The sequence below is a fragment of the Coregonus lavaretus genome, assembly GCF_964263955.1.
Source record: "Coregonus lavaretus genome assembly, contig: HAP1_SCAFFOLD_759, whole genome shotgun sequence".
Classification (NCBI taxonomy): domain Eukaryota; kingdom Metazoa; phylum Chordata; class Actinopteri; order Salmoniformes; family Salmonidae; genus Coregonus; species Coregonus lavaretus.
In genome coordinates this window covers 108,830-121,931 of record NW_028166726.1, presented here as the reverse complement: position 1 = coordinate 121,931, position 13,102 = coordinate 108,830, and the positions used below count along the sequence as shown (strand labels likewise).

General features: G+C 44.0%; 1 protein-coding gene across 1 annotated transcript; it reads right to left on the bottom strand.

The window, feature by feature from the left end:
* Positions 1 to 2,654: 2,654 nt before the first annotated feature.
* LOC311114367 (FAS-associated factor 2) lies at positions 2,655 to 8,254 on the bottom strand. The gene is made up of 11 exons (XM_084189625.1): positions 8,182 to 8,254; positions 7,297 to 7,365; positions 6,893 to 7,027; positions 6,549 to 6,625; positions 6,307 to 6,445; positions 5,871 to 5,956; positions 5,349 to 5,440; positions 4,683 to 4,860; positions 4,241 to 4,412; positions 3,949 to 4,092; positions 2,655 to 3,718 (listed from the first exon to the last, which is right to left on the bottom strand). Exons 1-11 carry the CDS (start codon positions 8,242 to 8,244, stop codon positions 3,536 to 3,538), a joined length of 1,338 nt encoding a protein of 445 aa, XP_084045751.1. The 5' UTR covers positions 8,245 to 8,254; the 3' UTR covers positions 2,655 to 3,535.
* Positions 8,255 to 13,102: the final 4,848 nt, after the last annotated feature.

The window sequence follows — 13,102 nt, the reverse complement described above, 5'->3', positions numbered from 1 at the left end:
TTCATTTTTACAAAGCCATACATATTGTTTATGCAGTGTTGAGGAATGTGAAAGAACACCCTTGATTATTTTTACTGTGATAACTTATTTTGCTTTTGTAAGCCAACACTTTTGAGATCAGTCAATAAATGCTTCTGGTATTGACTTATATGCTGCCCCTGTCTTCATGTTGTTGCTGGACATATCTTTTTAAAAATGTGTGTAGGTCACCTAAATCATCAGAAAAATTGCCCCTCCTGAGAATTTTTTCAGGAGCTGCCACTGCGTACACATCACTGACAAACTGAAATGGTCCACCCACGCAGACAGTATGGTGAAGAAGGCGCAACAGAGCCTCTTCAACCTCAGGAGGCTGAAGAAATTTGGCTTGGCACCTAAAACCCTCACAAACTTTTACAGATACACAATTGAGAACATCCTGTCGGGCTGTATCACCGCCTGGTACGGCAACTGCACCGCCAACAACCGCAGGGCTCTCCAGAGGGTGGTGCGGTCTGCCGAACGTATTACCGGGGGCAAACTACCCGCCCTCCAAGACACATACAGCACCCGATGTCACAGGAAGGCCAAAAAGATAATCAAGGACATCAACCACCTGAGCCACTGCCTGTTCACCCCGCTATCATCCAGAAGGCGGGGTCAGTACAGGTGCATCAAAGCTGGGACCAAGAGAATGAAAAACAGCTTCTATCTCAAGGACATCAGACTGTTAAATAGCCATCACTAGCACATTAGAGGCTGCTGCTGCCTATTGAAATCACTGGCCACTTTAAGAAATGGAACACTAGTCACTTTAATAATCTTTACATATCTTGCACTACTCATCTCATACAGTGGGGGAAAAAAGTATTTAGTCAGCCACCAATTGTGCAAGTTCTCACACTTAAAAAGATGAGAGAGACCTGTAATTTTCATCATAGGTACATGTCAACTATGACAGACAAATTGAGAAAACAAATTCCAGAAAATCACATTGTAGGATTTTTAATGAATTTATTTGCAAATTATGGTGGAAAATAAGTATTTGGTCACCTACAAACAAGCAAGATTTCTGGCTCTCACAGACCTGTAACTTCTTCTTTAAGAGGCTCCTCTGTCCTCCACTCGTTACCTGTATTAATGGCACCTGTTTGAACTTGTTATCAGTATAAAAGACACCTGTCCACAACCTCAAACAGTCACACTCCAAACTCCACTATGGCCAAGACCAAAGAGCTGTCAAAGGACACCAGAAACAAAATTGTAGACCTGCACCAGGCTGGGAAGACTGAATCTGCAATAGGTAAGCAGCTTGGTTTGAAGAAATCAACTGTGGGAGCAATTATTAGGAAATAGAAGACATACAAGACCACTGATAATCTCCCTCGATCTGGGGCTCCACGCAAGATCTCACCCCGTGGGGTCAAAATGATCACAAGAACGGTGAGCAAAAATCCCAGAACCACACGGGGGGACCTAGTGAATGACCTGCAGAGAGCTGGGACCAAAGTAACAAAGCCTACCATCAGTAACACACTACGCCGCCAGGGACTCAAATCCTGCAGTGCCAGACGTGTGCCCCTGCTTAAGCCAGTACATGTCCAGGCCCGTCTGAAGTTTGCTAGAGTTTATTTGGATGATCCAGAAGAGGGTTGAGAGAATGTCATATGGTCAGATGAAACCAAAATAGAACTTTTTGGTAAAAACTCAACTCGTCGTGTTTGGAGGACAAAGAATGCTGAGTTGCATCCAAAGAACACCATACCTACTGTGAAGCATGGGGGTGGAAACATCATGCTTTGGGGCTGTTTTTCTGCAAAGGGACCAGGACGACTGATCCGTGTAAAGGAAAGAATGAATGGGGCCATGTATCGTGAGATTTTGAGTGAAAACCTCCTTCCATCAGCAAGGGCATTGAAGATGAAACGTGGCTGGGTCTTTCAGCATGACAAACACACCGCCCGGGCAACGAAGGAGTGCCTTCGTAAGAAGCATTTCAAGGTCCTGGAGTGGCCTAGCCAGTCTCCAGATCTCAACCCCATAGAAAATCTTTGGAGGGAGTTGAAAGTCTGTGTTGCCCAGCGACAGCCCCAAAACATCACTGCTCTAGAGGAGATCTGCATGGAGGAATGGGCCAAAATACCAGCAACAGTGTGTGAAAACCTTGTGAAGACTTACAGAAAACGTTTGACCTGTGTCATTGCCAACAAAGGGTATATAACAAAGTATTGAGAAACTTTTGTTATTGACCAAATACTTATTTTCCACCATAATTTGCAAATAAATTCATTAAAAATCCTACAATGTGATTTTCTGGATTTTTTTCCCTCATTTTGTCTGTCATAGTTGACGTGTACCTATGATGAAAATTACAGGCCTCTCATCTTTTTAAGTGGTTGAACTTGCACAATTGGTGGCTGACTAAATACTTTTTTTACCCACTGTATATGTATATATATATATATATATATATATATATATAGCGTACCTACAAAAATATTAAAACTGACATGGCTTCAAGGTTAGCAGAGTTTCTATTGGCTGGTAGGAATGCTGAGATGTATTAGACCAAGAGAAGGCTGAGACGCAGGCAGGGAGGTTTATTAGACCAAGAGAGCTGGGGACGGCGAAAGAGCACTGACAGCCAGTAATATTATCAAAATCAAAACCACCACGACATTTTAAAATGTTTAATTTATAGTTGTTGGAAAATGACATCTTTACATGACCAACCCATTCCGATGTTACAGGAGAAATAGGCATCTATGAATCACCACAGGCAGACTGTTATATTATAGATAGGTAAAGCCACATCAAAGCTGTGGCCTCTTCTTCTTCTTGAACTGTGTTGTAGTCTTAAACTGCAGGCAGGCTGCCCTACTCCGGCGGTACGGAACTCAACCCTCGCCTGTTTGGTCATCTCATGACAATTACATTATAGAGTCAACTTTGATTGAATAAAAAAAAAAAAAAAAAAAAAAAGTAGTGCTTTTTCCAGCCTTGTTATTTAAATATATCTAACGTATGTACAGGGAGGGCAGTTCACATTGCTCTCCTTTTAAACAGAACCAAATTGAACTGGCGAGAGGAGTCATCAGGGCGGGCCGGGCGGCCGGGGATGGAGCGGGGCTAAATTATTTTGGGTTAGAGAGTTTGTTTCGTTATTTCAGACAGTGATCCCTTATCGGCCATTTAGACAAACAGAATGGGTGAAGAAACAACAGAACAGTTGGAGGAGAAGGTTCCATGTTGGAGGCGGAGGAGAAGGTTCCATGTTGGAGGCGGAGGAGAAGGTTCCATGTTGGAGGCGGAGGAGAAGGTTCCATGTTGGAGGCGGAGGAGAAGGTTCCATGTTGGAGGCGGAGGAGAAGGTTCCATGTTGGAGGCGGAGGAGAAGGTTCCATGTTGGAGGCGGAGGAGAAGGTTCCATGTTGGAGAAGGTTCCATGTTGGAGGCGGAGGAGAAGGTTCCATGTTGGAGGCGGAGGAGAAGGTTCCATGTTGGAGGCGGAGGAGAAGGTTCCATGTTGGAGGCGGAGGAGAAAGTTAGCTAGGTGTCAATCTTCCGTGAGGTCCTGAACAAAGAGGACCTCGGAACGGCTGAGGCCGGCCTCTTTCAGGCTGGGAGGATTGGGCTGCTCCTCCGTGGGAAGGCAGGGCAGAACCCGGCGAGGGAAGTTTGTTACTATCTGGAATTTCTCCGGGGTCTCCTTCAACGAGAACAGGAAGTCGTATATTACCTGGAAACACAGAGGGAGAGATGGGTGAGATGCGTGCTTTTTTTTGTCAAGACCATAAGTTCCATTGGTATACGCCAGGGGAGTTTAATCAAACTGTTAAAATGACACCACATGTAAGAGTGACTAAGAGTTTGCTGTGTAGAATTGGGAGTCAAGCCCCCACTGGTATGCACCGGGACAGTTAAAATGCCACCACCTGTAAGCTGACTTGAGCAGAGCTGTGTTCTTACCGTCAGAGACTGCTGGAAGAGGAAGCGCCTCTCTACTCTGGTGTCGTTAGGCAGTTTGAAAACTATCTTGACGCTGTCAGGGTCGTCTGCTGTGGGCTCGGGGGGAAGACATTCTGACTTGCGCTCCTTCTCTTCCTCCAGCGTCTAAAAAAACAAACACAGAATTAGTTAGCCACAGTCAAAACAGGCAACAACAAAGTATTTAAAAAAACATAGGACCAAGAAACTGTTTTAATGTAAGCAGAGAGAGAGAGAGAGGACGGAGATAGTATAAAATACTCTTCGTCCTCACCCTCCTCCTCCTCTCCTCGGCCAGAACGGTCTGCCGGACCATCTCCTCCTCCGCCTGGACCTTCTCCTGCTCCTCCCTCTTCCTCCGGTCCTTCTCCTGGTCGGCTCTCAGCGACTCCAGGTAGGCCTCGTCCTGCTGCGCCCGTAACACCTGCGTCTGGTTCCTCTCCTCCCTGGAACACACGCAGATAAGGACACGTGTTCCATTAACATCGTTTCTGAGGTTTAATTCAAATTCCAGACACCATCTCCACATTTGTATTTTTCACAATAGTAAAATAAAATCAGACCTGGGTTTTAAATACATTTCAAAAATAACTATTGGAATAGATTTTAAAGTATTGGAAACCCAGGTCTACCCAGGTCTACCCAGGTCTGCCCAGGTCTGCCCAGGTCTGCCCAGGTCTACCCAGGTCTGCAGCCAGTCAATGCCAGTCCCTTACCGCTCCATGCGTTCAGACATCAGGTAGGTTTGATTGGCCTCCATGATGAAGGTGAGCTGGTTGAGGAGGTCCTCTGATTGGATGAGCCCCTCCAGACGTCCCACCACCGTCATCTTACGGTCCTTCAGCATGATCATGGCCAGGAACGGGTAGGTGTTCTCACGCAGCGCCTGGGACACTGAGGCACAGACACACAGAGACAGACACAGGGAAAAACAAACACAGATTAAAACAACACTGATCTAAAGTGATGGATGAAGAGATCCCCCCCCTCATATCTTAGAGAGGCAGGTCGCTTAGTGGGTAAGACCGTTGTGCCAGTTCAGTTCTGGTTCTAATCCCCGAGCCGACTAGGTGAAAAATCTGTCGATGTGCCCTTGAGCAAGGCACTTAACCCTAATTGCTCCTGTAAGTCGCTCTGGATAAGAGCGTCTGCTAAATGACTAAAAATGTAAAAATGTAAAATGGACCAGCAATGACAGAATCATCCAAAGTTCCAGCACAGATGATTGACTTTTATCTTTAACCCTTTTTGACCAGATGAAACTGACTGAGAACACGTCCTCAATTTACAGCAACAATAAAAGAGTATACAGGATGAGGCCTGTTCCTCTCCAGCTCCAGCAGACCCAGGTAGTGAAGACGCGTGCAGGAGTAGACCATTACCTCTGTATCCCTCAGGCTTGCTGGTGGAGCAGGCCCAGAACAGCGTTCTGGTGTTGAGGAAGGTCAGGACCTCTTCTGTACATAACGTGGAGCTGGAAGGAAGATGGTAACAGAAAGAGGCACATCGTTAATATCAACTGTGAGAGGAAAGACATACAGGGTACACTTCAGGGAAAATATCCAAATCAACAAAATACCTAAATGATTTATACTAATAATGAAGAGGGGAGGACAAGTGAATAATACCAAGCATGACACAAATAAGGAAACACGCAAGGAATACCTCCATCCAATCAACTGAATAAATATCCAAACCAATAAAACAATAGAACCTGAATTATAACTAGATAACGAACTAATGATTCTTGCCAGGTCTCGCTCGAAAAAGGGAGAAGAGTACACAACATTGCCTGGCCTTCCAGAGTTTGGGTATTGCACTGTAGTATCATAGTGCATTTTGTTTGCGTGTATGTTGACCTCATGTAAATGGATCATAAAGTGATCATATGGTATGGGACCTACCGGCAGAACTGGTCTGTATCCTGGTGGTCCTCTCCATGGAGGTAAACTAACAAGTAGCGAAGCTCACGTTTGGCATCATTCAATGCCTACAGGGGAAAACAAACACAGCTCACTGAATAACACTACCAGCTAATCACCCAAGTTACACATTGATTCAATCCATTTACAACCTATATGGATTCTGGAACATCCGCTTCCTTATTAAAACCATTTAGTCGGTCGCTCAATAAAATAAAACGTGGGGTGTCAACTTTTTTAGGTAATGTTCTTATGAGTTCGAAATGTTCTCATGAGTTCTAAAATGTTCTCATGAGTTCTAAATGTTCTCATGAGTTCTAAATGTTCTCATGAGTTCTAAATGTTCTTCTTGTGGATGGTCAGGTACTAGTAACCCAAATTGAGATTGAAACTGGACTGGGAAACCTGAGTAACACACCTGGCTATATGTTCCCTGGTAAAACACTGGATGCGATCGACCGTACTTCTCTTCAAAACTATGGATGAAAGAGACAACGTCACCCACAGGGTCTGTGACGCGTCCACGAGGGTCTGGCCTGACCCACCGCAGGGCAAACCTGGGAGAGGAGGAGGAACCAATCAGTCACCTTCATACAGAAACGCCAGGCAGCTCATATTTATAAGGGGAACTGATGGCCAAATACAGTTTCTTTGTATTACCTGAATATGTCCAGAAGTGTGTAATATGTCAATCTGAAAGGTAGCATTATCATGTAGTAACTCCATCCTATTAATCCCTGAAAATGTAAGAAAAAGACCAGACGAGACATGATGGTCGGAACAGTGGAAAGATTCAATGAGAATACTACAGCTGTCAGCTGGTTGATTTCTCTTATGGAGTTGATTTCTGTAAGCAGGAGGTTGCCCCGCTGTGTACGCTAATGTCATATGGCAGAGTCTACCTTTTAAGTTGAGATGCAAGAACAATTTACTGCAGTTTACCAGTGACACATAAGAGCAAAGAGAAGAACAACATGAGAGAGAGACAGAATATGTGTACGTACTCTGGGTTGTGGCCTGGAGACGATATAGCTATACACTCTGTGGTCTGCTGTGTTGACCTGTAAGGGTCTGGAGGGCGGAGGGTTGAACACACTGGGAACTCCTTCCTGCTCGTTCAGTCTGTCCTGCACCGCAGCCTGGGAACACACACATCACATGATCCATTTCATCTCACCCGGGACAGTACAAGGAAGACTAAACCGTGTCACAGAGATCATGCAGAATTATTGAAGGCAACATTTGTCACATGATATATATTACTGCACTGTACGTTATTCATTTATAACAGTGCATCCTCTGATAAATTATTGGATTCACTGGGTGCATCATGACCTGTGCATGTTGTAGTCTTCAAAGGCCCACATCAAAAAGAGGTATTCCGTTTATTTGGGGTGACAGTTCTTACCTCGATGTTCCAATTGTGTTGTTCTAATGTGCGACGACATTGGTCCATAGACTCCAAGCCTGTCAAGTCCTGAAATCAAATGCAAAAAAAATCAGAATTCTTAGATCTAGCACTGGTGTACACGAGATTGGACAGATCTCCAATTGATAGGAGAGGATGTGAAGACGTTAGGTTCAACGAATTTATTCCAATAATTCCTACAGGCCATTTCCACATCTTACATTTTACATTTTAGTCATTTAGCAGACGCTCTTATCCAGAGCGATTTACAGTTAGTGAGTGCATACATTTTCATACTGGCCCCCCGTGGGAAACGAACCCACAACCCTGGCGTTGCAAGCGCCATGCTCTACTAACTGAGCTACACGGGATGAGACCGATGGGGACTTACTAGGAACTAACCAGTCATTGCTTGTCATGTGTCATAACAGTTGTGTCTGATGTTCACTCTCAAACCATCTTAAAGCTAACAAGCTAAGTAAAGTTAGCTTGGCTGACCAAGCAAACTGCTAGCTAGCTAGCCAACTGTCGTTAGCCTAGCTAGCTAGTTGCCGTAAGTAAGCCAAGTGTGCTGCAGATAACCAAGTTCAACATGTACTTTCTAATTCACCATACACTGATTGAAGTTTGCTGATGCGTTTCTTTGGGGGAATTGTCGGGAACGAACAAGCAACTCAAGACAATATTTTGTATTGAAAATAATTGGTGTGTTGCTAGTTAGCTAACATCGTTAGCGGTGGCGCTAGGGGTATCGAAATGATCTTGTCAAAAAGCGTTTTTACACCCATAACGTGCTTTATTTTAAACAATTTCCTTCATATATCTAAACATGCATTGATATGGCGTTATATCGAAATGACCGTAAACTGAAGAAAGGCTCACTACCTGAAACTGAAGGAGTTTTTCGGTCTGCGCCTGAGATAATTCCTGCTCCTCTGGCGCCGCCATCTTACCTCGCCAACAGTGACGTGCAGTTCGCGAACGATTCCTTCTTTTTGAACGACTCTTTTTTCTGACTCGAGAGTCATGATTCATTTTTCTGAGTGACTCATTCATTTCAGTTGTTCGTTTGACCTGCTAGGGCTGGCCGCAATGATTCCTAAAGCAGGATTAATACACGCTGCTCTGGCTCAGCGGCTCCAGATACTGTTCCGACCATCAACTGTCTGTCAAATGCGCATAAGAAAGCATAGTATATAGAGAAGAAGAATACATGTTTAGAACTGATAATTGATCATGGTGCAAGAACGTCTGCAATTAATTGATTATTGAATGTTATGGACACAACTTTGTAGAACCAAAACATACACAGCCTCTGCTCATCAAACTCGAGAACTAAAAGCCAATTTATGTTTGATCCGAAAATGTGGTCGGAGGCTTCATATGGAGGGTGTGACGCAATTTCGGAGCCTCCAGAGGCATGCAGAGGACAAATTTAACTCCATACCGCATCACCATGCACCTCTCAAATTGTGTTACAATGCGGGGGGCTCTGTATAGCTCCGCAGTGACATGATTGGTTGATGTTAGGTGGGGGCGGGAGGTCCTGTATAAACACAAACTCACTTTGACAACTTTCTTCATAACAGCTCTGCACTGCTCCATGAAGCCAAAAAGTATGAATGCCCTGACTTCTGCAGAGGCCATATCACCATAAATGCTGCACGGCCCAATGCAGATAATGGATTGACCATGTAGCGCGTTTAAGTCTTTAGGCTACGTATCACCCTCGTGGCAGTCAAGCAATGCATTCTGCCAAGAGTAGTTCACAATCTAGTCAGGTTGTATGCCTAGCAATCAACAAAAGTACATTGTTTAAAACACATGTTTACAACAGCTTCAATAAGCCCCTTATGGTGAACGACATGTGAAAAAAAAAGGCGAACCAGAGGCTCATAGAATCATAACTCTTTCGAATTTTTCAGTTCATCGTTCACTGTCAGGGGGTCCTGAGTGCGCTCCAATCATGTCAATGCGGAGCTATACAGAGCCCTCTGCATTGTTACAAAATGAGAGGCACGGCACTGCTGTATGGAGCTCAATTTGGCCTCTGCGTTCCTCCAGAGGCTCTGCAATTGCGTCACACCATCCAGAGCCTCAGTTCACATTTTCGGATCAAGCATAAATTGGCTGTTACTGACTGATTGAAATGAGTCGAAAAATTCGTTATTTTGACTGAAGAAGTGGAAAAGATCCGAGTCAGTAAAAACACAGATAGACAATGAGTCAGATATGTCACCGGATGTATAAATGTGAAGCATCCGGTTGGCGTTTCCACTCACTACCAAATATGGTGATGAGAGGAAGCCCAGGGCCGGCAGTGGGAGAAGATGGAACGAGATAGATTTTGGCCGACATTATGCACATTTTCACCTCGATGAAACGTTTGATCTCAATACAGTTTTCTGTTTCCAAAACGACAATCTGTAACAAACAGAGTGGACTACGTTTTGTAGACTTTACCCTTTGCCAATGTTTAAAAAAAAGTGCGTTGTTTAGTAGGACTTCAAGGGCGCATTGAGTTATTGCACACACGCGCTTTACAGGCGTTCCCTAACGGAAATATGCAAATAAATGCTAGAACGCGCCAATAGGATTTCGCTAGCTCCTGCTTGGCTCCGCCCACCTACTTGCTTGTTCTGCCCACTATGATTAATTTGCTCCCATTGGAAACGACAGGCTCTGGTCTATCTTGGATTAGTTTTAAAGCATCTTTGGTAAAACGAGCCGAATTTCGGTCATCCTTCCGGTCCATCACTACTCGCCAATCCCCGGCCTACCAAGACAGAGAAGAAGAGGCAAAGCGAGAGGGTTACTCTGCCAAAAATCTGTCCAGGAAAATAACACTATGAAGTGAGGAATTTTTGTAGGGAGGTCAACGAGAGAGTTTCGAATTTGGTCAACTAAAGAATGAATTGCTACTCTCTGCACAAGGCTTTATATTTCGTAATGGGGCGCGTTCAACATTGCAGCCGACTTTAAAGACAAGACTGACTAATCTACAAATCACCTTGAATCATAAATAGCTACTCAATATTATTTGTAGATCAGTCAGTTGGTCACGATTTACCAATAATGCATCAATGCTTTGTTCGTAAATTCAATCTGGAGTGCCAGAGTGCACTCAGAGTGTCAGATTGTCCATTAGTAAATTCAGAGCGGTTCGCTCTCGGAGCGCACACTGGACGCTCTGGCCAAGGAGTAGGGTTGATCTGAGCGTTCTGACCTCACAACTGCAGTCAAGCACCCAAGCTAACTGGCTAAACAGTCAAGCACCCAAGCTAACGTTGGCTAGCTTGTTAGCTACTTCCAGACACAAATGAGAGAACACCTCATTCTGACCATTTTACACGCCCTAACAGCACTGGTTAGGCTGTTTTATGTTCTCCAGAGCGTTGGTATCTGTAACTGTGCTGCTGGCAACAATTTAATTACGCTTTTTTTTTGCCTACGTTTACTGACACCGGCCATATTCAACGGGTGTTAAGCGTTTGTAAATTCATCAGTTATTCTGCGCTCTGGCACACTCAGATGAGAGTGCTCTGAAATCGGAGTAGATAGCCAGAGTGAATTTACGAACGCACCCCAAGGGGCCAGTGTGCCGGCAAAGACAGTACAGTATGAAGACAGGCAGAAACTGTTTCTCCAATTTGAAATCCTTGATCACTCTTGTAGGAGATGTCATGGTGATGTTGGCCAGCTAAGCTAGTGCGCAGAGACACGTCATCAGGTCTGACGGTTCGTCTTGCCCCTAACTGCTTATGATGTGCAGGCCTCAAATCAGTCACTCCTTTGATATAAAGTCGTTTTTTAAGAAAGTTAAAACGTGTCAGTTTGTCACTTTCACGAGGTTGGAGTAATAACATATTCAACTACTTAAGACATTGTCTCGAATCCAGGTTGTGCCTTTAGATTTCGGGGAAATTAACAGCAAAGGAAGAATATTTCACTTCTCTCATTGATTTCTCAAACCCCGGCCTGGTCTGCTTCGCGTTGCGTTCCCGGAAGCCTGGCGATGTTGTATTGCTGGGTTTAGAAACTCTGTGGTTCAGGTAAAGAAGCACGGTTTCGAATGCTTCTGCAGTTTTGCTTCGGTACTGCAGTTTAACTGATGCCCGGCCCAGAAAGACAACTTCTAAAGACGGCCACATAGAGAAGTCAGATTAGAAAATTCCTAATAAAACACTTTAGTCATCATCACCTTTGTGCACAAAACATCCATTGAATTATTCAAATAATTGTAGCTGAGGCTGATTCTTTTCCATCACTCACAGCCAAATATATTAAACATTTTATATTCATCCAATGTCTGCCATATTTTTGGATGACGTGATGACGTTGTCGCTGCTCGCACTGCTAGTGAGCGTGTGATGTTGGTCCGTATAAACCGGATGCAACGCGGATATAGTCTGTCTTCTTATTATACCTCAATGTTTCGAACACGGCCATGGTTAGGTTGTTATAAATGTACTGATATAAGTGGGCGCACATGGCATTTTGGCGTTTCTGCCCTCTCATTGGCTAGACTGTTCCCACCTGATCTCACCTCCTCCAGCCTGCCTTCCATCTTTGAGGACATGTATTTCCGTTGTTAGAGCGGTCACTCAACAATCTTGTCAATATAAAATATCATCGTTGACCAAGACGTAAACGCTCTTTGGCGTTGTGCAAACCTCTACCGCCGCCTACCATTCAGGAGTACTACAATCAGTCGGCTACAATGTGTCGGATTGTACATTATCAATGTCACTATCAATTCAATGTACAGTGTGGTTACAATATATATACTGAACAAAAATATAAACGCAACATGTAAAGTGTTGGTCTCATGTTTCATGAGGTGAAATAAAAGATCCCAGAAATGTTCCATACTCACAAAACGCTTATTTCTCTCAGATTTTGTGCACAAATTTGTTTACATCCCTGTTAGTGAGCATTTGTCATTTGCCAAGATAATCCATCCACCTGACAGGTGTGGCATATCAAGAAGCTGATTAAACAGCATGATCATTACACAGGTGCACCTTGTGCTGGGGACAATAAAAGGCCACTCTAAAATGTGCAGTTTTGACACACAACACAATGCCACAGATGTCTCAAGTTTTGAGGGAGTGTGTAATTGGCATGCTGACTGCAGGAATGTCCAACAGAGCTGTTGCCAGAGAATGTAATGTTAATTTCTCTACCATAAGCTGCCTCTAACATCGTTTTAGAGAATTTGGCAGCACGTCCAACCGGCCTCACAGTCACAGAACACCTGTAACCACGCCAGCCCAGGTACTCCACATCCGGCTTCTTCACCTGCAGGATCATCTGAGGAGGGGTGGAGTATTTCTGTCTGTAATAAAGGCCTTTTGTGGGGAAAAACTCATTCTGATTGCCAAGCCCACCTATGACTGCACCCTAGCACAGTCGTGAAATCCATAGATTAGGGCCTAATTAATTTATTTCAATTGACTGATTTCCTTATATGAACTGTAACTCAGTAAAATCTTTGACATTTTTGCATGTTGCGTTTATATTTTTGTTAATTATATTTGACTATGCTTTCAAGTTTCAAACACGTTGCAACACTTGGTCAAAGGTTGCCCCTAGTAACGGAATCCTTAGGGAGGGAGAAGGAAGAAGTGGGAGTTTTGTTTTGTTTTTTCAATGTACTATTTTTATTTGGGTAGATTAAGGTAGTTTCGCTATCACGAATGGATTTTCTTTTTACCTTGTTTTGGTTTCAACCTGTCCAGTTGGTGGTGGCAATACACCTTTTTGGGTTGTAGTCCGCCATAAAACCCACAGAAGAAGAAGGAGG

Bases quoted from the DNA above. Each gene is read 5' to 3' on its own strand.
- LOC311114367 (XM_084189625.1), bottom strand. From the start codon at position 8,244: ATGGCGGCGCCAGAGGAGCAGGAATTATCTCAGGCGCAGACCGAAAAA. The intron at 4,413-4,682 runs GTAAGGGACTGG...CGTGTGTTCCAG, and splicing joins ATGTCTGAACGCATGGAGCG to GGAGGAGAGGAACCAGACGC. The intron at 4,093-4,240 runs GTGAGGACGAAG...TTGTTTTTTTAG, and splicing joins CCGAGGAGAGGAGGAGGAGG to ACGCTGGAGGAAGAGAAGGA.